Consider the following 27,696-nt stretch of genomic DNA (forward strand, 5'->3'; position numbering starts at 1 on the left):
AACGAAAACTCCTTTAAACGAATTTCGGAACGAATTTGTTTTTAGATATTACAATTAACGGAAGATCTATTGGATCATCTAATACAAGACAATGAACTCCAAACGCATCTGCTCGTCAAAACTTACTTCGTAAAACTTCAGGAAATTAAAACGATTTACAAAAAATATTGCTCGGGGATTAAGAAAGCCGATTGCATTTTGGCGAACAAAACAAAAAATAGCAATTCCGAATTTTGTAGGTAAGTCATTTGTTTATCGCATTCATCTAATATTTTATCAATTTTTTTATGTAAACACGAGCGTCTACCGTGTGAAGATACCTTTAGACATTCACCTTGAACGTCTCTAGGTTTTAATGCTCGAGAAAGACGTGTCTTGGTAGTTTGCACTTCTCCAAAGAAAGGAATCTCGAAAAATCGACGTTCTAGACGTCGAGTAGATCTTCCTGGTCAACTTTGGATCGCTTATGAATCGATTTGCTCTATTCTGTATTGAGCCGAGCATCTTCAGGATATGCTTGAGAACCAAGCTCCAAATATCCGAGCGATACTCAAAATTGGACGAATCCAAGCAACGTAGAGGATTAGATTCAATCTAAATTATGGTTAACTGGAGCCCACAGGAGCCTACTGGACTAAAACATCCTTCGGAAAACGATTTTACCGCCCGATCTAATGCTTTCTAACTGGGTATTTCACGTAACGAATCAACTCCAGACACTATTTATTTGAAAAGTGATGAAGAAGTAGGATTTGGTGTTCGGAAGAACAAGCGGAGGCTCTACAACTTGGAAAAATCATCTGGAATGGCAGAAATAGCTTTTGGACGTCTTTGGCATCAGAGCGACTTGAACCTGGGACCTACCGCGTGCGAGCCTCGTATTCTAACCGCTACACTGCGGAGACCTTAATAATACGTTTTATCACGCTTTGTATTAACTGTTTCGTTTCTTCAATAAATTCTTTCGATATTTGATCAGGTTTATTCAGATACCGCACATACCTCGACGAAGACCGGACATAACTACTTTCATTCACAAACCTCTAGAGCATTACAGAGATATGTTGAGATTCCTTACGACGATTCAAAGTTGCACCAAGCCAAATCATGACGACTTTTCTGTGATAAATGAACTTGTCCATCAGTTGCAGGTGAGTAAATTTATATATTTACCGTATAATATTTGTAATTGTTTCGTTTTAAGTTGACTTATAGAGAAATTACTTCGGAATCGGGACTGATGGAACCTTCGGGAGAAGGTAGACCGTTGCTGACTGTTCAAGATTTAGAAAATAGGCTAGTTTTCACCAAATGCAAGGTAATTATTTTATTTGGATTATTATTTCTTTAGAAATAATATAATTCGAAGTAGTCCAAATGTTTCAAAGAATCCAGTAGCACTTTATCACGAGAAGAACTCGAAGTTTCATCAAATATTAGGGTTATAACATCTCCACGTCACGCCAGGTACTTCTAGGATCATCCTAGAGGTCAAAGCAACATCTCCAGGTCATGCCAGGTACTTCTAGGATCATCCTAGAGGTCAAAGCAACATCTCCAGGTCATGCCAGGTACTTCTAGGATCATCCTAGAGGTCAAAGCAATATCTCCAGGTTACGTCAGGTACTTCTGTCACGCCAGGTACTTCTAGGATCATCCTAGAGGTCAAAGCAACATCTCCAGGTCACGTCAGGTACTTCTGTCACGCCAGGTACTTCTAGGATCATCCTAGAGGTCAAAGCAACATCTCCAGGTCACGCCAGGTACTTCTAGGATCTTCCTAGAGGTCAAAGCAACATCTCCAGGTCACTCCAGGTACTTTTAGGATCATCTTAGAGGTCAAAGCAACATCTCCAGGTCACGTCAGGTACTTCTGTCACGCCAGGTACTTCTAGGATCATCCTAGAGGTCAAAGCAACATCTCCAGGTCATGCCAGGTACTTCTGTCACTTCTAGGATCATCCTAGAGGTCAAAGCAACATCTCCAGGTCACGCCAGGTACTTCTAGGATCTTCCTAGAGGTTAAAACGTCCTTATAGATAAACTGAGTGTTTTTAGACCAAAAAGAACAACATAACCTCAATTACAACTCGAAATATGAAAGATCTACGTATAAAACCCGTGCGGTCAAAAAAAATTAAAGAAATCAGTCGGACGAACGTCCGGATGGAATTTCATGAAAAAAAATGACGGAATTGGACTATTTTTTCGACAATTTCAACGTTTTATCGAATTTCTTATCAATTTTCGAGTGTTTTATTACGATAAAACAGTAATTTAATGGTAGTTTTACGTAATGTTTCATTTCAGCCTTTCGTTTTAAATAAACCGGGTCGACAATGGATTTTCGGAGGCGATTTAGCGAGAGTGGAAGGCAGAAACGTCCGGCAATATTGGACGTTGTTGTTCAGCGATCTTTTATTATTCGCGAAAGCCTCTCGAGATCGAGTTTTATTCGTCACCGAGGACCCTCTACCTTTGGCTCAAGTTTCCGATATGTTTTTCAATGTAAGAAAAAAAGGTAATGCATTGTTAAGCGTTTCGAAAAAAGGGTTATAACTAATTAATTCGATACAGATACAGAATTCAGGATAAATATTAATCCCGATGGTAAGAACGCGTCAAGTCCAACGGTCCATTGCGGTCCCGATCTTTCCAGGACCCCCAAGAAAAACGCAAACAGAAAAACTGTCATTTTACGAGCTCCCACTACGGAACTTAAGGCCGTTTGGCAAAATTTGCTACAAAGGCAGATGTAAGTTTTTTTTATTTCGGTATAAATCCCCGTTTTCTATTTTATTTTGATTAGATAAAAATTTAGAACCTACCAGGAATGTTTATTACGAATTTAGACATAGACTAGGGTTTTTAAATCGTGTTTTATATCGGACGCGGGCGAGTCCGGTCCTATAACAACTTTAATTAGTTTGACAATCGATGATTTGTCGTTATTAAAATAAATTATTAATTTTTTACACCTAAAGAAACGTTTAAATCGAATATTTTGACGATACCTCGATCGAATTGGAATTAAAAACTTATGTAGCAACCCTCGTATATAAATGTGATTATAATTAACCGTTTGGATATTTTCAAACCTTCGTTACAACATAAAGATAATTTATTTTCGAAACGACTATGATTTAAAAACCCAAAAAGACTTATAATGAAATGTTTTTTCAGTTTTAGTTTTTACGCTGAGTGTTTGTTATTTTGTAAAATTGGCAACGTTTCTCGGTAATTTAAAAAAGAAGAAAAACGTACAAAATAACAATCGCTTTGTATAGAATTTGAATAGGAGTTTTTGATATTGCGCACGCAGCTTTCAGTTGAATTCAGGCATGGACGGAAGTTCGATTAGTTCTCCATTAGAATCTCCCGAAGTTCCGATTACTTCCTCGGTGGTAACTCTACAATCGAATGAATCGCTATCGATACGTCGTCAGGTGCGTCTAGACATTACCAAACAACATAATCCAATCGAAAAATTCCCTAACCTCGATCCCGTACAATCTCAGTTAGACAAAACTCCCGATACTCCAAGCGCTAATATTTCCTTTCGATCTTCGTCGGAATCGTCTCTTTATACATCAGAAGCTAGCTTACTTCGGAAACAGACAGCTTCTCCGTCGGCTATACTTACGCCAAGCACCGAAGCTTACAACGATGATTTAAGTGACTTTGGACTCGGTGACGAGCCATGGGATGTTAGTCAGTTCGATTACGATATGAGTTGTTTGAATATCGATGGTTCGTCTCAGAAAAGTTGAAATTATAAATTTATTTTCAATATTAGTTAATCAACCGGTATTGGAAAAAATCGGGACTTAATTGGGGTTAGTATCTCGGAAAAACGAAGCTTGAAGCTTGTGTCTAAATTAATAAAAAATAAAAATAAAACACTAAATTAATAAAAAATGAAAAAAAAACAGTAAATAATCGAAAAATCGAGCTGGAATTCTATGAGTATGTCAGGACTTAATTGGGGTTGATGTCTCGGAAAAACGAAGCTTGAAGCTTGTGTCTAAATTAATAAAAAATAAAAATAAACCACTAAATTAATAAAAAATGAAAAAAAAACAGTAAATAATCGAAAAATCGAGCTGGAATTCTATGAGTATGTCAGGACTTAATTGGGGTTGATGTCTCGGAAAAACGAAGCTTGAAGCTTGTGTCTAAATTAATAAAAAATAAAAATAAACCACTAAATTAATAAAAAATGAAAAAAAAACAATAAATAATCGAAAAATCGAGCTGGAATTCTATGAGTATGTCAGGACTTAATTGGGGTTGATGTCTCGGAAAAACGAAGCTTGAAGCTTGTGTCTAAATTAATAAAAAACAAAGAAAACACTAAATTAATAAAAAATGAAAAAAAAACAGTAAATAATCGAAAAATCGAGCTGGAATTCTATGAGTATGTCAGGACTTAATTGGGGTTGATGTCTCGGAAAAACGAAGCTTGAAGCTTGTGTCTAAATTAATGAAAAATAAAAATAAACCACTAAATTAATAAAAAATGAAAAAAAAAACAGTAAATAATCGAAAAATCGAGCTGGAATTCTATGAGTATGTCAGGACTTAATTGGGGTTGATGTCTCGGAAAAACGAAGCTTGAAGCTTGTGTCTAAATTAATAAAAAATAAAAATAAACCACTAAATTAATAAAAAATGAAAAAAAAACAGTAAATAATCGAAAAATCGAGCTGGAATTCTATGAGTATGTCAGGACTTAATTGGGGTTGATGTCTCGGAAAAACGAAGCTTGAAGCTTGTGTCTAAATTAATAAAAAATAAAAATAAACCACTAAATTAATAAAAAATGAAAAAAAAACAATAAATAATCGAAAAATCGAGCTGGAATTCTATGAGTATGTCAGGACTTAATTGGGGTTGATGTCTCGGAAAAACGAAGCTTGAAGCTTGTGTCTAAATTAATAAAAAATAAAAATAAACCACTAAATTAATAAAAAATGAAAAAAAAACAGTAAATAATCGAAAAATCGAGCTGGAATTCTATGAGTATGTCAGGACTTAATTGGGGTTGATGTCTCGGAAAAACGAAGCTTGAAGCTTGTGTCTAAATTAATAAAAAATAAAAATAAACCACTAAATTAATAAAAAATGAAAAAAAAAAACAATAAATAATCGAAAAATCGAGCTGGAATTCTATGAGTATGTCAGGACTTAATTGGGGTTGATGTCTCGGAAAAACGAAGCTTGAAGCTTGTGTCTAAATTAATAAAAAATAAAAATAAACCACTAAATTAATAAAAAATGAAAAAAAAACAATAAATAATCGAAAAATCGAGCTGGAATTCTATGAGTATGTCAGGACTTAATTGGGGTTGATGTCTCGGAAAAACGAAGCTTGAAGCTTGTGTCTAAATTAATAAAAAATAAAAATAAACCACTAAATTAATAAAAAATGAAAAAAAAACAGTAAATAATCGAAAAATCGAGCTGGAATTCTATGAGTATGTCAGGACTTAATTGGGGTTGATGTCTCGGAAAAACGAAGCTTGAAGCTTGTGTCTAAATTAATAAAAAATAAAAATAAACCACTAAATTAATAAAAAATGAAAAAAAAAAACAATAAATAATCGAAAAATCGAGCTGGAATTCTATGAGTATGTCAGGACTTAATTGGGGTTAATGTCTCGGAAAAACGAAGCTTGAAGCTTGTGTCTAAATTAATAAAAAACAAAGAAAACACTAAATTAATAAAAAATGAAAAAAAAACAATAAATAATCGAAAAATCGAGCTGGAATTCTATGAGTATGTCAGGACTTAATTGGGGTTGATGTCTCGGAAAAACGAAGCTTGAAGCTTATGTCTAAATTAATAAAAAATAAAAATAAGACACTAAATTAATAAAAAATGAAAAAAAAACAATAAATAATCGAAAAATCGAGCTGGAATTCTATGAGTATGTCAGGACTTAATTGGGGTTGATGTCTCGGAAAAACGAAGCTTGAAGCTTGTGTCTAAATTAATAAAAAATAAAAATAAAACACTAAATTGATAAAAAATAAAAAAAAACACTAAATAATCGAAAACCGAGCTGAAATTCTATGAGTATGTCAGGACTTAATTGGGGTTGATGTCTCGGAAAAACGAAGCTTGAAGCTTGTGTCTAAATTGATAAAAAATGAAAAAAAAAAACAGTAAATAATCGAAAAATCGAGCTGGAATTCTATGAGTATGTCAGGACTTAATTGGGGTTGATGTCTCGGAAAAACGAAGCTTGAAGCTTGTGTCTAAATTAATAAAAAATAAAAATAAAACACTAAATTGATAAAAAATAAAAAAAAAACACTAAATAATCGAAAACCGAGCTGAAATTCTATGAGTATGTCAGGACTTAATTGGGGTTGATGTCTCGGAAAAACGAAGCTTGAAGCTTGTGTCTAAATTAATAAAAAATAAAAATAAACCACTAAATTAATAAAAAATGAAAAAAAAAACAATAAATAATCGAAAAATCGAGCTGGAATTCTATGAGTATGTCAGGACTTAATTGGGGTTGATGTCTCGGAAAAACGAAGCTTGAAGCTTGTGTCTAAATTAATAAAAAATAAAAATAAACCACTAAATTAATAAAAAATGAAAAAAAAAAACAATAAATAATCGAAAAATCGAGCTGGAATTCTATGAGTATGTCAGGACTTAATTGGGGTTAATGTCTCGGAAAAACGAAGCTTGAAGCTTGTGTCTAAATTAATAAAAAACAAAGAAAACACTAAATTAATAAAAAATGAAAAAAAAACAATAAATAATCGAAAAATCGAGCTGGAATTCTATGAGTATGTCAGGACTTAATTGGGGTTGATGTCTCGGAAAAACGAAGCTTGAAGCTTATGTCTAAATTAATAAAAAATAAAAATAAGACACTAAATTAATAAAAAATGAAAAAAAAACAATAAATAATCGAAAAATCGAGCTGGAATTCTATGAGTATGTCAGGACTTAATTGGGGTTGATGTCTCGGAAAAACGAAGCTTGAAGCTTGTGTCTAAATTAATAAAAAATAAAAATAAAACACTAAATTGATAAAAAATAAAAAAAAACACTAAATAATCGAAAACCGAGCTGAAATTCTATGAGTATGTCAGGACTTAATTGGGGTTGATGTCTCGGAAAAACGAAGCTTGAAGCTTGTGTCTAAATTGATAAAAAATGAAAAAAAAAAACAGTAAATAATCGAAAAATCGAGCTGGAATTCTATGAGTATGTCAGGACTTAATTGGGGTTGATGTCTCGGAAAAACGAAGCTTGAAGCTTGTGTCTAAATTAATAAAAAATAAAAATAAAACACTAAATTGATAAAAAATAAAAAAAAAACACTAAATAATCGAAAACCGAGCTGAAATTCTATGAGTATGTCAGGACTTAATTGGGGTTGATGTCTCGGAAAAACGAAGCTTGAAGCTTGTGTCTAAATTGATAAAAAATGAAAAAAAAACAGTAAATAATCGAAAAATCGAGCTGGAATTCTATGAGTATGTCAGGACTTAATTGGGGTTGATGTCTCGGAAAAACGAAGCTTGAAGCTTGTGTCTAAATTGATAAAAAATGAAAAAAAAACAATAAATAATCGAAAAATCGAGCTGGAATTCTATGAGTATGTCAGGACTTAATTGGGGTTAATGTCTCGGAAAAACGAAGCTTGAAGCTTGTGTCTAAATTAATAAAAAATGAAAAAGAAACACTAAATAATCGAAAAATCGAGCTGGAATTCTATGAGTATGTCAGGACTTAATTGGGGTTAATGTCTCGGAAAACCGAAGCTTGAAGCTTGTGTCTAAATTGATAAAAAATGAAAAAAAAACAATAAATAATCGAAAAATCGAGCTGAAATTCTATGAGTATGTCAGGACTTAATTGGGGTTAATGTCTCGGAAAAACGAAGCTTGAAGCTTGTGTCTAAATTGATAAAAAATGAAAAAAGAAACAATAAATAATCGAAAAATCGAGCTGGAATTCTATGAGTATGTCAGGACTTAATTGGGGTTAATGTCTAGGAAAAACGAAGCTTGAAGGTTGTACCACACCCCCATGTCCTACCCCACCCCTTCCCTTAGTTTCGATATTAGTCCAAGTGCTGATTGAATTAAATTTTGAGAGTGATGTAGAATAGATAGAAATATTTAGTAAATAATTTCTACTGAATATACAATTTTATTATTTAATTATCTAATTTTCATTTACACACCTACATTTTTTTACGATTTATCCTATTAACAATTAATATTAAAATTTTTTAAACATATTACCAGGGAAATTGGGGAATTTTGTAAGTTTCCTTACGATGATTGATCGTTTTTGACATGTTATCTGTCAAAATCTTACATAAATCTGATTGGGAAAAATCGCGTCAGATTTTTGAATATTATTTATATACATATATAAAAAAAATTTGGTTTAATGGCGTCTAACTGAGACTGACTGAATATAAAAACATTTTTATTTAGTAATAAAAACACAAAAACGATAATGTAAATAATAATATATGAAAATAAAAATTCTAATTATTATTTTTAGTTTTTTCTTAATGTCCCGTGCGGGTTTTTGAACCAATTTACAGGGTGATATTAAAAAACTTGACGTTTCTAATAAATTTGGAGCTTTATATAATTTATTTTATGATCAGGGTGTTTGAAAAATATGTCGAATCGGATAGGATTAGCTTTTTTTCAAAACATCCTGCATACAGTGTCGTTCAAATAGTCTAGAAAATTAAAAAAAAAAAAAATGTATTAAAATGTGATAAAATGGATAATTTCGTATCTAATCTTTGATTCAATTCACATTTTGTCAGATTCTGTCTCACTTCTTTTTAGTTTATCTTTAATTTTTGTTAACTTTTTTCTTCTATTCATCACGTTATTCTTCTTCTTGTTGTTGTCAAATCGATTTTACCCCATCTACGTCTTTTCCAGTTCAAAACTTCTGAATCTTCTTCTTTTTTATGTTAATTTTCTAATTTTACTGTTTATGAGTTTTTTTTTGTGGCCTTGAAATGTTTTTTCCATCCGTCACATCGTTTTTTTCTATTTTATAACCGATACCAGTCCGTCTATTTCTTTTTCCAGTTGAAAACTTCCGAATCTTCTTCTTTTTTATGTTAATTTTCTAATTTTACTGTTTATAAGTTTTTTTTTGTGGACTTGAAATGTTTTTTCCATCCGTCACATCGTTTTTTTCTATTTTATAATCAATACCAGTCCGTCTACTTCTTTTTCCAGTTGAAAACTACTGAATCTTCTTCTTTTTTATGTTAATTTTCTAATTTTACTGTTTATAAGTTTTTTTTGTGGACTTGAAATGTTTTTTCCATCCGTCACATCGTTTTTTTCTATTTTATAATCAATACCAGTCCGTCTACTTCTTTTTCCAGTTGAAAATTTCTGAATCTTCTTCTTTTTTATGTTAATTTTCTAATTTTACTGTTTATAAGTTTTTTTTGTGGCCTTGAAATGTTTTTTCCATCCGTCACATCGTTTTTTTCTATTTTATAATCAATACCAGTCCGTCTACTTCTTTTTCCAGTTGAAAATTTCTGAATCTTCTTCTTTTTTATGTTAATTTTCTAATTTTACTGTTTATAAGTTTTTTTTGTGGACTTGAAATGTTTTTTCCATCCGTCACATCGTTTTTTTCTATTTTATAATCAATACCAGTCCGTCTACTTCTTTTTCCAGTTGAAAACTACTGAATCTTCTTCTTTTTTATGTTAATTTTCTAATTTTACTGTTTATAAGTTTTTTTTGTGGACTTGAAATGTTTTTTCCATCCGTCACATCGTTTTTTTCTATTTTATAATCAATACCAGTCCGTCTACTTCTTTTTCCAGTTGAAAATTTCTGAATCTTCTTCTTTTTTATGTTAATTTCCTAATTTTACTGTTTATAAGTTTTTTTTGTGGACTTGAAATGTTTTTTCCATCCGTCACATCGTTTTTTTCTATTTTATAATCAATACCAGTCCGTCTACTTCTTTTTCCAGTTGAAAACTACTGAATCTTCTTCTTTTTTATGTTAATTTTCTAATTTTACTGTTTATAAGTTTTTTTTGTGGACTTGAAATGTTTTTTCCATCCGTCACATCGTTTTTTTCTATTTTATAATCAATACCAGTCCGTCTACTTCTTTTTCCAGTTGAAAATTTCTGAATCTTCTTCTTTTTTATGTTAATTTCCTAATTTTACTGTTTATAAGTTTTTTTTGTGGACTTGAAATGTTTTTTCCATCCGTCACATCGTTTTTTTCTATTTTATAATCAATACCAGTCCGTCTACTTCTTTTTCCAGTTGAAAATTTCTGAATCTTCTTCTTTTTTATGTTAATTTTCTAATTTTACTGTTTATAAGTTTTTTTTGTGGACTTGAAATGTTTTTTCCATCCGTCACATCGTTTTTTTCTATTTTATAATCAATACCAGTCCGTCTACTTCTTTTTCCAGTTGAAAATTTCTGAATCTTCTTCTTTTTTATGTTAATTTCCTAATTTTACTGTTTATAAGTTTTTTTTGTGGACTTGAAATGTTTTTTCCATCCGTCACATCGTTTTTTTCTATTTTATAATCAATACCAGTCCGTCTACTTCTTTTTCCAGTTGAAAATTTCTGAATCTTCTTCTTTTTTATGTTAATTTTCTAATTTTACTGTTTATAAGTTTTTTTTGTGGCCTTGAAATGTTTTTTCCATCCGTCACATCGTTTTTTTCTATTTTATAATCAATACCAGTCCGTCTACTTCTTTTTCCAGTTGAAAATTTCTGAATCTTCTTCTTTTTTATGTTAATTTTCTAATTTTACTGTTTATAAGTTTTTTTTGTGGACTTGAAATGTTTTTTCCATCCGTCACATCGTTTTTTTCTATTTTATAACCGATACCAGTCCGTCTACTTCTTTTTCCAGTTGAAAACTTCTGAATCTTCTTCTTTTTTATGTCAATCGTAAGTCAATATAGATAAGATACTATTAATTAATCAGTCTCCTTTTTTTTTTCGAAAATATCTACGAAGAATATTATCGAAACTTTTTTTTTATTTGCTTAAACTTTTTGGATTACACTGTATACTGAATATTTTCCTTGCTTGCTATTGTGGCATTGTACCAGGTAAGCATTTGAAAAATGTGCCTTGCTAAGTGTTGTAATTATTTTCTGAACCCTTTTTATACGAATAAAGGATATAATTACGTCCTTTTCTATCCAATTCCCAAAAATTTCGAAATTGAAAATACGAAAATTTGTAGTATAAAAATCAAGTTATACACCTATCAAACAAATAAAGTTTTTAATCGAAAATTTGATTTCACGCTATAATTTACAATATTGTATGCAAATTTGACTCACAATTTTACACGGTTGACAGATTTATTGTTTTTTCGTAGTTATCACTATTTTAAATTAAATATATAAAATTTTAGAATTATTCCATATTCTACTTCAATTTTTATTAAAAAAAAACTTCTAGTTTATTCCATATTTTAAAATAATTCATTGTATTAGAGGCGATTTTAATGTATACAGTGTGTGTCGAAACTAATTTAGATATTTACAACGTATTTTCGTCCCGGCTTTTTTGTATGTTGATTAACGAAGAAAATGGATTTTTTAAACCCGCCCCCGTATATTTTAACGCCAAAACGTTAATTTTTTTTCATGTTAAAATTAAAATCTCCATTTTCTTAACTGTATTTTGGTCCAAAAACTTGAGCATTCGTTTACGGATAAACTTTAACGAAACCCGCTTTTCAGCAGACCTGTCAAAATTTAAATCAAACCTGTCAAAATTGTCAAAACGCCAATAAGGAAAAGGAATTGCGACAACGGGAGATGGACGCGTCGATTGAACTAAAGTGCAAACAGTTGGGAAAAGGGGTAAATAGTAAATGTAACGCGCTACATTTGGAGCGATGGATCAAATCGCAATTGACCGACGAATTGGGATCAGAAACAACGCCGGACGAGGAAAAAGAGGGTTTAATGGAAGAATGGACCAAAGAGATGTTGAGGAAGAGATCCGAAGAATTGCAATTGATCGATTCCGAAGGTAATATCAGAAGTACGAACAACAAGGAGCATACGAAGAGAAACGACAACGATTGCGAGGAAATTACGGTATCGGAAAACGATCAGAGTCCGTCCAAAAGTACCACAACGGAAAGTCAAGTTAATTTATTAATATTTGTCGTTTTGTATTGTTTGCTGAACAATGTTGTTTCAGGTGACCGTTAGATCTAGTCCCATAGTACCTGAAACTGTATCGTTGTGTCGAAAATGTCACAAAACTTGCCTCAGCACCAACGGTAACAGAAATAACTCGAACGGATGTGATGGTAACGAAAATCCAACTTCAAGACTAGATAATAACCCCACGAAGGATAGTAACCATAATAATGAAAATAATTGGCAATCTTTCATGTTGATAGGTTGGTATACTTTTCTAGTCGTTAAATTATAAATTATAAATTATTTTTTGCATTCTCAATTCATTTCCTAGACCAACCGGAACATTTTTCGGACTTGTTTGTGTCTGTTCTAGCTTTGTTCATCCATTTTCTCCATTTTTAATATGTTCTAGATCAAACAGAACATTTTTCGGACTTGTTTGTGTCTGTTCTAGCTTTGTTCATCCATTTTCTCCATTTTTAATATGTTCTAGATCAAACAGAACATTTTTCGAACTTGTTTGTGTATGTTCGAGCTTTGTTTATTGATTTTCTCGATTTTTAATATGTTCTAGATCAAACAGAATATTTTTCGGACTTGTTTGTGTATGTTCTAGCTTTGTTCATTCATTCTATCGACTTTTAATATGTTCTAGATCAAACAGAACATTTTTAGGACTTGATTGTGTATGTTCTAGCTTTGTTCATTCATTCTATCGACTTTTAATATGTTCTAGATCAAACAGAACATTTTTAGGACTTGTTTGTGTATGTTCTAGCTTTGTTCATTCATTCTATCGACTTTTAATATGTTCTAGATCAAACAGAACATTTTTAGGACTTGATTGTGTATGTTCTAGCTTTGTTCATTCATTCTATCGACTTTTAATATGTTCTAGATCAAACAGAACATTTTTAGGACTTGTTTGTGTATGTTCTAGCTTTGTTCATTCATTCTATCGACTTTTAATATGTTCTAGATCAAACAGAACATTTTTCGGACTTTTTTGTGTATGTTCTAGCTATGTTTGTTGATTTTTTCAACTTTTAATATGTTCTAGATCAAACAGAACATTTTTCGGACTTGATTGTGTATGTTCTAGCTTTGTTCATTCATTCTATCGACTTTTAATATGTTCTAGATCAAGCAGAACATTTTTAGGACTTGTTTGTGTATGTTCTAGCTTTGTTCATTCATTCTATCGACTTTTAATATATTCTAGATCAAACAGAACATTTTTCGGACTTGATTGTGTATGTTCTAGCTTTGTTCATTCATTCTATCGACTTTTAATATGTTCTAGATCAAACAGAACATTTTTAGGACTTGTTTGTGTATGTTCTAGCTTTGTTCATTCATTCTATCGACTTTTAATATGTTCTAGATCAAACAGAACATTTTTAGGACTTGATTGTGTATGTTCTAGCTTTGTTCATTCATTCTATCGACTTTTAATATGTTCTAGATCAAACAGAACATTTTTCGGACTTTTTTGTGTATGTTCTAGCTATGTTTGTTGATTTTTTCAACTTTTAATATGTTCTAGATCAAACAGAACATTTTTCGGACTTGATTGTGTATGTTCTAGCTTTGTTCATTCATTCTATCGACTTTTAATATGTTCTAGATCAAGCAGAACATTTTTAGGACTTGTTTGTGTATGTTCTAGCTTTGTTCATTCATTTTTTCGACTTTTAATATGTTCTAGATCAAACAGAACATTTTTCGGACTTTTTTGTGTATGTTCTAGCTTTGTTTGTTGATTTTTTCGACTTTTAATATGTTCTAGATCAAACAGAACATCTTTTGCACTTATTTTTGTGTGTTCTAGCTCTCACAATTCTTTTATAGAGTTTTAATACGTTCCAGGAAAATCCATAACATCTTCTGGACTTTTTTGTGTGTTCTGTCTTTATTAATTCTCTCTTTTACTTTTTCCAAGTTTTAGTTAAGCTGGAACAGCTCAAGGAGCTATTTTAGTGTATTCTAGCTTTATTAATTCCTTTTCATAATTTTCTTATGCTTTAGTACAAACCACCTGAACATATTTTAAACTCATTTTTGAGTGCTCTCGCTTTCTAATTTTTTTTTGGACTTTAAATTCGTTCTAATTTAATCAAAACATCTTTCGGATTCATTTTTTCATGTTCTAGTTCGACTAGAACATCTTTAGGACTCATTTTTGTGTGTTCTAGCTTACTTAATCAAGTTTTTCGATTTTTAATACGTTCTAGATGTGCTAGAACAACTTTTGGACTCATTTGCGAACGTTTTAGCTTTTATCAATTCTATTTTTCGACTTTTTACGTGTTCTAGCTGAACTAGAACATTTTTATGAGTTTATTTTGGGTTTTTTAGCTTTATTATGTTTTATTTTAGACTTTTTCCATGTTGTAATTCGACCATAACTTCTTTTGGACTTATTTTTGTGTGTTCTAGCTTTCTAATTGTGTTTTGGACTTTAAATTCGTTCTAATTTAATCAAAACATCTTTCGGATTCATTTTTTCATGTTCTAGTTCGACTAGATCATCTTTAGGACTCATTTTTGTGTGTTCTAGCTTACTTAATCAAGTTTTTCGATTTTTAATACGTTCTAGATGTGCTAGAACAACTTTTGGACTCATTTGCGAACGTTTTAGCTTTTATCAATTCTATTTTTCGACTTTTAACGTGTTCTAGCTGAACTAGAACATTTTTATGAGTTTATTTTGGGTTTTTTAGCTTTATTATGTTTTATTTTAGACTTTTAATTCGTTATTTTTGAACCAAAACATCAATTGGACTTATTTTTGTGTGTTCTAGCTTTCCTTTTTCGTCCTAGCTTTCCTCCAAGCTTCACGATTCTCATTTAAACTTTGCAGTTTTTTCGTTATCTGATGAATCTTTTTATTTTCTGTATATTCTGCATCATCATCTTCTTCGTAAGGTTCTCGAGCTGAATTTTTAACGATCGACGAAATAGAAATGAAGAAAAAAAATGATTTCAGGTTTATTAGCTAACAAAGCAACTAATTTAGTCAACACGGATCCATTTACATCTTCAAAAGTTCCTAATATCTCAGTAATACCTGCGACGCCAGAAAGTTCCATTTCAATATCGAAACATTCGGAAAATTCGTCGTGCCAAAACGATTTAAACGGATACGAGGTGAGTCAAACGGTTAATAAAACTTCCGATTAAGTTTCCACGCTTTTTTTTCCATTTCAAAGAATCACAATTTCGTCGCGGACTCTCCCGACGATTCCCCCGAATCCGAAGACCACCCTTATCACTCCCTGAGCAGTTCGATGATCACTTTAAGAAGATTCGGCACCGTATCTAGTTTGGAAAGAGTTACGTCCGAAGAAAAAGAAGATTCCATCGACAATAACGTAGACGATAATAGCGTAGACGAAGAAGATAACGACGATTTCAATAACTCTACTATAAAACATTGGACTCTAAGAGCCGGATCGTACGTCGCCGAAAAAATGTCGTTTCTCGAGAAACTCGGAGAAGATTACAAACAACAATACGTCACTAGATACCTAACGACATCCGATAATCCCGTAAACGGAGAAGATTTACAAGAAGAAGAAGATATTTGGGGAACTCCGACTAGCGGTGGAGAAAACGAAGATAGTTTGAATTCGCCGGGGTGCGAAGACAAACAATCGGTCAGTAGGTAGAAACTTGTTGGTTTTGTTTCGTTTGGACTGTATTTGATTCGAATTTCAGCCGAATAACGGATCCCTTTCGTCCGATTACGGCGACGATACTGAATTGATGATGGACGAATTGCTGATGACGCCCCCGATCAGCGGTGCCGCGATGCGAGGCCTCCTGCCGCGGAGGACGCTGGAACCTCTGATCGAAGAAGAATTGTACGAAACGTCTTCGACGTCTTCGATAGAATCCGATAGCGAGTCGGAATCTCCCGAACGACAGGTAGATAAACAAAATTATATATGCGGAAGTTTATTTGAAAAATTACTTTCGGTTGTATTGTGGGCAGGAGAGCGGAACTGGAGGTGTTGCTGACACATGTTGTGTTGCGGAAGGAGCGCAGAAACCGAACGGATCGGATCTGGAGGAATCGAAAGGAGGTACGCGCGTTCGTCCTTCGATTCCGACGACGACGACGATTCACAGATCGGAAAGTTACCGTCATATTATCGAGGCTGCGGAAAACGAAGGAAACGAAGAACGAAACGATTATTTCTTCAATCGATTCCGGCCGGCGGGCAAGTTTGTAAATATCGAGAGGATACCGAGATCGAGAAGTATTAAAATGTGAGTCGAATCGATAATTAATTTTTTTTTGTTCGGTTCGGACGTTGTTTTGGCGTGATTAGGAGCCATTTTGTTTTGTTTTTACTAGATTCTTGTCGAAAAATATCTAAAACGCTCTTAAAATAATCAATTTACGTTTTGTTTTTTCGATTTAAACTTAAAATTGTTGACGAAAATCTTAACAATTTTATGGCCTCGTATAATAGAGAAGGTGTTTAAGATTAATCGTTGCCATATTCTCTTGAATAATTACGAAGATTTAAGGAAAAAATCGATTGCATTACTATTCTTTAAATATGATACAGAGTGAGTCAAAATGCGAATGATTTTTTTTCTATTTTTATAAATGTATCGCCCTGTATGTTAAATCCACATCATAAATGACGAAAAATCAATTTTTTTCATAAATTTAAACCCCTTTCACTTCCCTTCATAACAATATATTATCATAATATGTTATACGGGGTATTTAAAAAGTTATATAATAAATTTGACACCCTGTATAATTGAAAACGTGAAAATTGTACAATAACTTTTCAATGGTTCTCATTTAGAATAATGATTAATTGCATTGATATTTTCCAAATATAATACGGGGTGAATCAAGATGCAAATAAATTTGTTTTTATTTTTTTTTTAAATGTATCGCCCTGTATGTTAATTCCACATCGTAAATGACGAAAAATCAATTTTTTTCATAAATTTAAACCCCTTTCACTTTCCTCCATAACATTATATTATCATAATATGTTATACAGGGTATTTAAAAAGTTATATAATAAATTTGACACCCTGTATAATTGAAAACGTGAAAATTGTACAATAACTTTTCAATGGTTCTCATTTAGAATAATGATTAATTGCATTGATATTTTCCAAATATAATACGGGGTGAATCAAGATGCAAATGAATTTGTTTTTATTTTTTTTTTTAATGTATCGCCCTGTATGTTAAATCCACATCATAAATGACGGAAAATCAATTTTTTTCATAAATTTAAACCCCTTTCACTTCCCTTCATAACATTATATTATCATAATATGTTATACAGGGTATTTAAAAAGTTATATAATAAATTTGACACCCTGTATAATTGAAAACGTGAAAATTGTACAATAACTTTTCAATGGTTCTCATTTAGAATAATGATTAATTGCATTGATATTTTCCAAATATAATACGGGGTGAATCAAGATGCAAATAAATTTGTTTTTATTTTTTTTTTAAATGTATCGCCCTGTATGTTAATTCCACATCGTAAATGACGAAAAATCAATTTTTTTCATAAATTTAAACCCCTTTCACTTCCCTTCATAACATTATATTATCATAATATGTTATACAGGGTATTTAAAAAGTTATATAATAAATTTGACACCCTGTATAATTGAAAACGTGAAAAATGTACAATAACTTTTCAATGGTTTTCATTTAATATAATGATTAATTGCATTGATATTTTCCAAATATAATACGGGGTGAATCAATATGCAAATGATTTTGTTTTTATTTTTTTTAAATGTATCGCCTTGTATGTTAAATCCACATCATAAATGATGAAAAATCAATTTTTTTCATAAATTTAAACCCCTTTCACTTCCCTTCATAACAATATATTATCATAATATGTTATACGGGGTATTTAAAAAGTTATATAATAAATTTGACACCCTGTATAATTGAAAACGTGAAAATTGTACAATAACTTTTCAATGGTTCTCATTTAGAATAATGATTAATTGCATTGATATTTTCCAAATATAATACGGGGTGAATCAATATGCAAATGATTTTGTTTTTATTTTTTTTTTAATGTATCGCCCTGTATGTTAAATCCACATCATAAATGATGAAAAATCAATTTTTTTCATAAATTTAAACCCCTTTCACTTCCCTTCATAACATTATATTATCATAATATGTTATACAGGGTATTTAAAAAGTTATATAATAAATTTGACACCCTGTATAATTGAAAACGTGAAAATTGTACAATAACTTTTCAATGGTTCTCATTTAGAATAATGATTAATTGCATTGATATTTTCCAAATATAATACGGGGTGAATCAAGATGCAAATAAATTTGTTTTTATTTTTTTTTTTAATGTATCGCCCTGTATGTTAATTCCACATCGTAAATGACGAAAAATCAATTTTTTTCATAAATTTAAACCCCTTTCACTTCCCTTCATAACATTATATTATCATAATATGTTATACAGGGTATTTAAAAAGTTATATAATAAATTTGACACCCTGTATAATTGAAAACGTGAAAATTGTACAATAACTTTTCAATGGTTCTCATTTAGAATAATGATTAATTGCATTGATATTTTCCAAATATAATACGGGGTGAATCAAGATGCAAATAAATTTGTTTTTATTTTTTTTTAAATGTATCGCCCTGTATGTTAAATCCACATCATAAATGATGAAAAATCATTTTTTTTCATAAATTTAAACCCCTTTCACTTTCCTCCATAACATTATATTATCATAATATGTTATACAGGGTATTTAAAAAGTTATATAATAATAAAGGCGCTAAATTTATAGTAATTTTACTGTAATTTTTTAAAAACCCCGTATAATATATTGAAATATTATAATAATGTACAATGTTTTATCCAAAAAAACTCTATATATTTTTATAAAATCACGTTGAATAGCCAAATTAAATGACCTTGTATAAGTAATATCAATTGTTATGTATCTAGCACACAATATTTTTTCTACGACCAGAAAGTATGAATGAAACTTTAATTTCCTTTTCAAGTCGATTGTAGCCTATCAAAATTGTTATCTACAACTAAGTTTTGACGTTTTTAAAAGTATTATTGTCAGTAATTAAAAATTAAAGCGAATCGAAAATATATTATGGCCCCAGTCTATGCCAAAGCAACTTAAAGTTATTATAATGGGTAGTTTATAATAAACTCCCATTATTACATGTATATACACTATTGAAACTCAGCGACATCTAGAAAGTCGTCTCTCAATTAACTAACTAAGATCTAAACTAACGTGATGTGCCCAAGGAATCGAAAATCGTGGAAAATTAATTTTATTCATTGAATTTATGATAGGAGAAGAATGATGGAATTAAAATATTAATATTTAAAATAAAACTGCAAACAAATAAAATTTCAGCGCACCATCTATCGACAACAATACCAAACTACCTACAGTATTCTGTCGAGTACAACATAAACAAAATAAATTACAGATTCCTTCTATCTGTGTTGATTGTACAAACTAGTAGACGTGAGAGATCGCTTAAATCTATTATTAATAATTATTTTTAATTAATTGTTTTTCAGTTTTGAGTTTTTTAATATGCGTAAACCGGAAAGAAGAATATACGAAACACACCCCGAAGGTAGACATCTCATCAAAATATTCGAAAGCGAAGATCCTCTTACAGACGACACACACAGTTTAAATTCGCCAAAGCAATTATCGCCTAGACGACTGAAGGTATGAATTATACAACATCGCATTAATTACTGACACTAATACTTCATTCAAAATAGCAATTAACCTTGAATTGAATTTTTCAAATCTAATTACGTGTACTGGATACTGATCGTTCAATCAATAGTGGGGGTAGGTTAGAGAAAAGTTTCAGTTCGCTATTATGTATTTAAGTTGATTCCATCGTGCTTCTTGTGTGTTTTAAATCCCTTGTCTTTTAATCTATTAAACCTCTATCGTATTTTCCGAAGGATTCAAATACATAATGTTTGTAGACTTCAATTAGAAAAATATTAATGGAAATAGAAGAAAACAAACTGTCAATATCTATCACCTGTCATCGAATCCTTTGTACCGCGTTCCAAGTGTTAGGTATGAGAAATCATATACCAACCTACCGGATAGGCAACAAACAATACTGCCACGTATTATATTAACATATGCTTGACAAGGATAAGTTTTTCTATTTTTAATATTGTTTGATTCTGATCGTATAATAATTTATTTAGGACAAGCAGTTGGATAGACGTTTCTGGAAACAACTGAGCAGAAGAAGGGGATATAAAGGAATAGTACCGGCCTAATTTATAGCATTTCTGTACATCGCTTCTTTGATTATAAAGTTCAAAAGAAAGTTTACTATGATATTATTTAAATGGAATAATAATTACTTATTTTTTATTCTTAATGATGTGTTAACAATATTTGTCTTGACTTTTTCTATAAACAATTTTAAAAAGTCAACCTAACCTAACCTAAAAAAGGGAAATGTGGGTTTTACTTAACTGCAGTCAAAATATTATCATCTTCAATGATTTTTTGAATGAAATTTTTATTGAAATCCAAAATTTTAGGTGTAGTTAAATTGAGTATCTAGTAGTAGGATGGGGTTGTGGTGGATGTGTCATAAATGAATGGGAAATGGTAGAACAAAGACGAAATAAACGATATACTTCATGTTTATGAAATCTTAAATGAATTTTTCATTAATAAAATCGGACATTTTGTTTAATTTAATAGTTCCTCGCCTTGACTTTCTGTTTAAGCTTTAAAAACTCTTTATAATAGGACAGGGATGACATTTTTTTCAAGTGTACGGTGTACTAAGAACCTAATTTTGTAAAAATTGCATTTTCTAAAATTATTTTCATAGAAAATGAGGTTTTTCCAAGTTCATTTGATGAGAAACATGATTTTTTGATTTTAATTAGATGGAAAAATGACAATTTTGAGTTATTCTGGTCAAAAATTCTGTTTTCTGACTGAAATTGATCAGAAATTGTATAGTTTGGATTATAAGTAGCTTTGTTCGATTAAATGTGGCCCAAAATCGAATTTTCTGACTTAATTTTAATCGAAAATAGTTTTCAATATCCAATTTTGACGAAAAATAGTTTTTTTCAGTTCAATATAGTCCAAAATTGGTCGAAAATATGCTTTTTTAATTTAATACTGGCCAAAACTGGATTTTATCAGTTTAATTCGGTGGAAAAATGCTTTTCTCTATTTAATTTCATCTAAAATTTGATTTTCACATAGAGTTTGGTCCAAAATAGTTTTCTATTTCTATTTTGACAAAAAATAGCAAAAAATGGCATTTTTGAAATACTTTGGTCGAAAATAGACTTTTCTCAATTTAATATGACCCTAGACTAAAGTTTCGCAGTTTAATTTGGTAGAAAAGACTCTTCTATATTTAATTTATATCAACAAGTAAGTTTTTTAATTCAAAATAACCCAGAATTGGATTTTCGGTGAAAAAGTATTTCTGAGTCAAGTGAAAATATGATTTAATTCAGTCGAAATATTATTTTTGAGTTAAATTTTGTTAAAAATCGCATTTCTTGTGTTGAACTTACCAAAATAGGCTCTTATTAATTTAATTTTGTCAAAAAAGTTACTTTTCTATGTTTTATTTCTGTTTATAATTAACGTAACGAGATTATTTCTCTTTTACATGTAAAATGGTCTTTGTCTATATTATTACACAGTCATTTAATGAAAAGTTCCAAAGCACTTCGTTACTAATACATAATCGTATATACAAAGGCCAAATTAGAGAAAAAAGAAGAAGCCTATTTACTCTCGTTACGATATATTTGTTAAATCAATTTTTTTTGGAAAAATATTATTGTAAAACAAAAAATATGACGAATGTAAATTGTCAATTTGTTCTATTAATTCCTATTTTACATATAACATTCCTATTGCCTTTTCAAGCTTAATTTCGGCTCTAATAATAGTGAGAATACTTTTTATTAAACTTTAAAGAAATTGTTATCGTCCAATTTTTTATAAAAAAAAATTCGATATTGAATAGATGAGTCTTAATCTCTGGTCATCAATCTAATTAGAAAAAAATAAATGATACTATTTTCATAAATTTAATGCAATGTTTTTAAATCTTCTTTGACTGTACAAGCCTCAAGATTTGTATATAATGTTGAGAAAAAAAAATGGAATACTTTTAAAAAATAGTTCTGCAGTTATATTGGAGATTGATTCATATTAGGCAGTCAAAATTGCATTTCCAACACTTCAACTGACGATGTTGAAAATTAATTCATTTATATTAAAACAGTTTAATAAACGTTTTATTTATAATTTTGACGTTTTTATAAGTACATTCTACTTCTACCTATCGGCCGATACTGTTACTTCCAATCTGAGACCTCAGAATATTCTTGTAACTTCGTCAAAATAGTTTTAGAATGTTGCTTAGCTACGTTATCATGTAAGACCAAGTAACAGGGAAAAGAAGAATAACCTATCTTCATTATAACCTTTTTCAAATGCCAGAGATTCAAGTGTTGTGAAATTGTCTTGCTCTTAAGAGGTTTTATTTAGATAATAAAAAAAACTCGAACAAAAAGAAAAATGTATTATAATTAGTTATCCTAATGATAATTCCGTCACGTGAAATTGTGATAAAAATACATTTTTGTATAATGTTAAAAATAAACCAATGAAAAATTTAATTTTAGTTTTATTTCCAAAAACGAGGGCAATTTATATGCTTCAAGATTGTATCACTCAGTATATCGTTTGATATTGTTATAAGAAGAAAATTGTGGTATAAAAAACACAAGTGTAAAAAATAAAGTATCAATTAAAAGTGAAAGGCATAACATTAAAAACAGGTAAAATTGAAAAAAAAATTAAAAACTAGTTAACATTGTTTATTGATCACAAATAACTATCATAAGTAAATTTCTAAAAAAATATATACGATTACATTCAATGCCCTTTCGAAACTGAATCAATATGTTTAAGGACATCTTCTGCTGATAAATCTTTCAACGTCACACATTTTTCCTTTCCCTTATCTATAAAAGATATGCATACATAATTTAAACTAGAAAAAAATGTATATAAATCGAGAAGAAAAACAATCTCGGGGGTTATAAGAAAGAAAACAAAGTTAAATAATATATTTGTTTTACGTACCAAATCTAGCCCAAAGTTTAGGTTCGACACCAGAACATTCTCTTATCAGTATAGGAAGCTTGGGATTATTTGATTTTAGGTTCACATAGTGTTTTTCAACAAATTCTCTAAAAGAAATAATTGTGATCTTAATATTGTTACATAACCTAAATAATGTTCTATTACCTGACACCTTTACTGGCAGCTCCAGTTTGGCATAAATGAATTCTTAATTCTTTAAGTGCGGATCCGAAACGGAGAGCCATTCTATATATATATTTTTACAAGAAAATAAATTGATTTTTCTTATTGTTACTTAAACTTCGTTTAGACAATTGACACATATAGGTGGTCTCTTACTTATGTAGTAAACATCCATTAGAAATATTTTTTAGTAAAACAAGTTATTAATTTTCGTTTAAATAAGAATATTAAGAGTTTTTTGTCAATTTGAATTATATATTAAAAATGTATGGTAATAATAAAGCTAAAAATTTTCAAAAAACTAGGTAGAGTAGTTCATACGATGATTGTGTTTGTTATATTAAAAAACGAAGAAGAGAAATTACTTTTCACCATTACATCGTAGTATTTATATACATAGTTTTATTGTTTATATGTAAAATGTATATTAAAAAACCTATCTCCGATTCGTTCTGTTTCCTAATAACAAATATTCCAATTCTCCCAAAGTGTATTCGACTTCGACGCATCCTTTTTTCGGATTACTTTTATCAGGTATTTGAACAGTGACTTTATTATATTTATTATGACCGTTTTTGTTGGCTTGTTCCCTTATACTTTCCCATAATCTACGTTTATCTTCCTCTTTCGTATTTTTAATCGTTTTTAAAAATTCATATTTATCTAGAATTTTCAATGAAATATATAGTTTTAAAATAAAAATTTGTCATACTATGATATACTCACGAAACTCTTGCGTCTTTTTCTTTTCTAATAAATTATGAAGCGATTCTTTATCAGATTCGAATTTAAAAGTAGTTTGAGTATCTTGCCATCTTAAAATTTGCGAATTAACGTACGTTACACTGACAGGATTTCTGTGCGAATCTTTTTTTCTACAAGTCGCCTTGTCGTCGTTGATAGTTTTATAAAGATTATTAGAAAATTCGTTGATAAACGATTTTAATTCGTCTTCTTTCGGTTTAGTTTTCGATTTTTTTAAACTGTTCAAAGTATCTTCCATTACCGATATTAATTTATTCTTCATATCTATTCCCGGTTTTAATATATCTTCTCTCCATTTCCATACATTCGATTGGGGTGGTTCTTCGCCCGATCGACTCTGGATTAAAATCGGATTGACGATCAGTTTTTGTCGGGGGATAGTTTTGTTTTTATTTATTGGAGACGACTGGATGGGGGCTTCGAGTTTAATTTGTCCATTGTAAGTCGTTTTTGTGAAATGATTTACTAGTTTCATGATTGTTTTTTTGAAATATTCTTTCGGTACGGCTTTTTGTTCTTGAGCGGCGACTCGTTCTTCCAACGATCGTATTTTTTCCGATAGATGTTTGAAATAATATTGACAGTATTGGTGATCGTTTTCTTTTTTTCTTTTGTCGTTTTCTTCGTTGTTGTTTCGTTTTTTTAGTATTTCCCGGGGGTCTTTTAGAGGTTCCGTTACGAAAGGCCGTTTTTGAGAATCCGCCACTAGACCTACAATCGCGCAATTTTTACATACACACGGCGCGGCGTATTTTTCCTTAGCATTTTCCCTGTTTTTACATTTAAATATCGAATTTAATCCAGTCGTGTTGAAGATTTGTTGAACGTTTTCCGCTTCCGAATCGCTGAACGTCGGTATTTTTATGTGATCGCCTTTTGCGTATTTATTGGTACTTTTTTTCGATTTTTCGATCGACAACTTTCGATTTTTTCCCAAATTCATCGTTTCTATGAATTCTTTTACTTGTTCGCCGGACATAACTTTTTTTTCTGTAGTAAAAAGTTCGTTTTCTTTCGGTTTGATTACGGTAACGTCGAGATACGTACCGGCGTATTTTTCCGGAAAATTTATTATATCCGTTACCTCGTCGTCCATTTCGAGTTCAAGCTGCAATTGATTATTTTTTTCTGTGACATCTTCGGACTTATTTTTCAAATTCAACATTATGTTATAAACCTTAGCATTATGTTTATTATTAATATGACGCGCATAATTTTGAATAATCTCACTAATGTCAATAATAATTATTTTTGACACGTTCCACTAAAAAAAAATTCGATCAAAACCACGGAACCGTTCGAACCGGAGCGGCGTTGTCAGATTTAATATAAAAAACATGATTATAAATGATAAACAGTTTTTTTGAGTAACCTAACCTAACTTTATCAAGCGTAAACGGCGAAATAACTAAATGATCGAATGTTACCAAATTTCCGGGCTGAATATTGTTTTAAACAAAGGCCAGTTAGTCGATCTCGCACGAACATTTAATGACACGAATCGACGTCAATTGTCATTAACTTTATCAACGGTAAACTAACTAAATTATTGAAAATTTCCGGGCTGAATATTGTTTTAAACAAAGGCCAGTTAGTCGATCTCGCACGAACATTTAATGACACGAATCGACGTCAATTGTCATTTAATGTTTAAAACACGTTTTGGTTATGTTTTAAATTACCGAATACTTAACCTCAATTCGAGTATGGCGTCTTAAAAATTATGTTAATCTCATAACTACCGATTGACGTTCGCTGACAGATCCAAACAATTTTATAACTGTCAATTATTAACCGTTTTACCATGTCTTTCGAAATCGTTAACAAAATAGGTATTATTTAATTTAAATTGGGTAAAGGGAAAGTTTCATTAAGGTATTTTTAAGGTACAGGAGATTGCGAAATATTAGAAAAAATCAAAGACGAAGGCACCGCTATAACTATAGCTTCCGATATAGTGACGGATATTATTAACAACGCTTTAGATATAGCCGAAGAACGCGGTAATATAGGAGACATTTTAGAAGAAGAATTTGAAGAAGAAACCAGCAAGGATAAACGGAAAGTTACCGAAAACGCGGCGGGACCTTTTCAAGGCGTCGGAGATCAATTGGGAGATGACGTGAATAAAGAACCGAAGATACAGCACAGACCCGTGGAAAAGAAGAGTCGACTCACCGACTTGGTGAAAAATTCCAAACAACTTTTGGCCAAATTGATGTTGAACGAAAGTAGAGGCGAACTTCACGATACTAAATCCGAAAAATTAGTTAAAGTTGTCGAATTAGATTCGAAAGAACAACCTTATAGAGTGAAAAACGTCAACGCACCCGAAGATACTCGTTTACCAAGTAAGTATAGTGGAAATTCCGAGTTTTACCTCTTCTCCATCGGTGGCTCGAGACCAGGCGGTATCTGCCTGCTGCTGGTGCAGTTTTACAGCTTTTGAAGCTGAAACTCGTTGTTCGATGAGCGTTCGTGGTGAGGTGTCGCTAAATCGAAAGTACCCCGGTCTTAGTATCGACCACATAGTGGAAATTCCGAGTTTTACCTCTTCTCCATCGGCGGCCCCAGTCAATGAGGTCCACCAGGTGATCAACGATCAGCCGCAGATTCAATCGTTCGTCGTATTCGTCGTATTTGGCGTGACCTGCCTGCTGCGGGTGCAGTTGTATCGACCTGGGAACTGATATTTTGGAAGTGGTGGTCTCTGTTTACTTTGAGCCCTGATTAGGGCTTTAACCCGAGTAAGAAGAAGTTGTGGCCGATCTAGGGGACTAAAACCTTTCAGTTACCATCAAAGCTGATATTTGGCGTCTCTAAATCGTCAATATTCTCAATAACCGAACGCAATTCTTCTAGGTGATGATTCTGATGAAATTTTGAACGAAAGATCCGGGGACGAAGAAATTTTGGACGAGATACAATTGTCGGTGTCGCAAGGTGACGATTTACAATCGAAAGAGAGTTTGAAAAAGACGATGACTTTTCCTTTGGCGGGACCGTCGAAGAAAACTCTGATGGATCGTTACCGTACGTTGAAATTCGCCGGGGAATTTAAAAAGAAACAATGGAATTTCGGTAGTAGGATCATGGATTATATACGTAAACAGAAAGCGAAGAGGCAGATCGAAAATACAAATCAAAACGACGAATTTAAATTTTAAGTTGTTGGAAAATTTTTGGTTTCCATTCATTCGATGCCAAATTAGTTTTTCGACAACGATAAATTTTCCATTTATTGTTTTTTTTTATATCGACAAATTTTGATAATAAACATTTTATTTATTGGAATTTTTTGATTTTTTTTTCGGAGAATACGCAGTGCGGTCGATTCGCACAGTAGGACGCGTTAGTGACAAGTTTA

At 31.1% G+C, this 27,696-nt stretch overlaps 4 protein-coding genes across 5 annotated transcripts in view; 2 read left to right on the forward strand and 2 right to left on the reverse strand.

Annotated features, from left to right (window-relative positions):
* Window positions 1-22,912, forward strand: part of LOC130895833 (uncharacterized) — a 54,872-nt gene extending 31,960 nt beyond the window's left edge. Inside the window, exons 11-25 of the mRNA XM_057803384.1 lie at window positions 46-239; window positions 980-1,151; window positions 1,205-1,318; window positions 2,311-2,521; window positions 2,578-2,755; window positions 3,323-3,750; window positions 8,281-8,297; window positions 11,766-12,179; window positions 12,235-12,439; window positions 15,169-15,329; window positions 15,392-15,838; window positions 15,900-16,109; window positions 16,177-16,454; window positions 19,781-19,937; window positions 20,444-22,912. Coding sequence (XP_057659367.1) covers window positions 46-239; window positions 980-1,151; window positions 1,205-1,318; window positions 2,311-2,521; window positions 2,578-2,755; window positions 3,323-3,750; window positions 8,281-8,297; window positions 11,766-12,179; window positions 12,235-12,439; window positions 15,169-15,329; window positions 15,392-15,838; window positions 15,900-16,109; window positions 16,177-16,454; window positions 19,781-19,937; window positions 20,444-20,518 — 3,261 coding nt within the window. The 3' untranslated portion in view covers window positions 20,519-22,912. The remainder of the gene's footprint in view (window positions 1-45; window positions 240-979; window positions 1,152-1,204; window positions 1,319-2,310; window positions 2,522-2,577; window positions 2,756-3,322; window positions 3,751-8,280; window positions 8,298-11,765; window positions 12,180-12,234; window positions 12,440-15,168; window positions 15,330-15,391; window positions 15,839-15,899; window positions 16,110-16,176; window positions 16,455-19,780; window positions 19,938-20,443) is intronic.
* Window positions 22,913-23,097: 185 nt separating this feature from the next.
* Window positions 23,098-23,731, reverse strand: LOC130895581 (NADH dehydrogenase [ubiquinone] 1 alpha subcomplex subunit 2). Its single transcript, XM_057802956.1, has 3 exons — window positions 23,547-23,731; window positions 23,382-23,488; window positions 23,098-23,260 (listed from the first exon to the last, which is right to left on the reverse strand). The coding sequence occupies exons 1-3, from the start codon at window positions 23,624-23,626 to the stop codon at window positions 23,172-23,174; spliced, it is 276 nt and encodes a 91-aa protein (XP_057658939.1). The 5' UTR covers window positions 23,627-23,731; the 3' UTR covers window positions 23,098-23,171.
* A 198-nt stretch (window positions 23,732-23,929) lies between these two features.
* On the reverse strand, window positions 23,930-25,725 carry LOC130895567 (uncharacterized). Its single transcript, XM_057802938.1, has 2 exons — window positions 24,291-25,725; window positions 23,930-24,227 (listed from the first exon to the last, which is right to left on the reverse strand). Exons 1-2 carry the CDS (start codon window positions 25,492-25,494, stop codon window positions 24,001-24,003), a joined length of 1,431 nt encoding a protein of 476 aa, XP_057658921.1. The 5' UTR covers window positions 25,495-25,725; the 3' UTR covers window positions 23,930-24,000.
* A 167-nt stretch (window positions 25,726-25,892) lies between these two features.
* On the forward strand, window positions 25,893-27,623 carry LOC130895573 (uncharacterized). 2 transcript variants are annotated; one of them, XM_057802947.1, is made up of 3 exons: window positions 25,893-26,161; window positions 26,222-26,680; window positions 27,192-27,623. In XM_057802947.1, exons 1-3 carry the CDS (start codon window positions 26,134-26,136, stop codon window positions 27,494-27,496), a joined length of 792 nt encoding a protein of 263 aa, XP_057658930.1. In that variant the 5' UTR covers window positions 25,893-26,133; the 3' UTR covers window positions 27,497-27,623. The 2 variants fall into 2 exon arrangements, with proteins under 2 accessions (XP_057658930.1, XP_057658929.1); XM_057802946.1 differs by having other exon boundaries at window positions 25,901-26,161; window positions 26,216-26,680.
* The last annotated feature ends 73 nt before the right edge of the window (window positions 27,624-27,696 follow it).

Source organism: Diorhabda carinulata, chromosome 6 (genome assembly GCF_026250575.1).
Source record: "Diorhabda carinulata isolate Delta chromosome 6, icDioCari1.1, whole genome shotgun sequence".
NCBI classification, from domain to species: Eukaryota; Metazoa; Arthropoda; class Insecta; order Coleoptera; family Chrysomelidae; genus Diorhabda; species Diorhabda carinulata.

Excerpts from the sequence above, each read along its gene's own strand:
- LOC130895567 (XM_057802938.1), bottom strand. The coding sequence starts at position 25,494 with ATGTTGAATTTGAAAAATAAGTCCGAAGATGTCACAGAAAAAAATAAT. Across the intron at positions 24,228-24,290 it reads GAAAAAGACGCAAGAGTTTC|ATAAATATGAATTTTTAAAA; the intron begins GTGAGTATATCA and ends TGAAAATTCTAG.
- LOC130895573 (XM_057802946.1), top strand. The coding sequence starts at position 26,134 with ATGTCTTTCGAAATCGTTAACAAAATAG. Across the intron at positions 26,162-26,215 it reads CGAAATCGTTAACAAAATAG|GTACAGGAGATTGCGAAATA; the intron begins GTATTATTTAAT and ends GGTATTTTTAAG. Across the intron at positions 26,681-27,191 it reads CGAAGATACTCGTTTACCAA|GTGATGATTCTGATGAAATT; the intron begins GTAAGTATAGTG and ends CAATTCTTCTAG.
- LOC130895581 (XM_057802956.1), bottom strand. The coding sequence starts at position 23,626 with ATGGCTCTCCGTTTCGGATCCGCACTTAAAGAATTAAGAATTCATTTA. Across the intron at positions 23,489-23,546 it reads GCTGCCAGTAAAGGTGTCAG|AGAATTTGTTGAAAAACACT; the intron begins GTAATAGAACAT and ends TATTTCTTTTAG. Across the intron at positions 23,261-23,381 it reads TAAACTTTGGGCTAGATTTG|ATAAGGGAAAGGAAAAATGT; the intron begins GTACGTAAAACA and ends TATCTTTTATAG.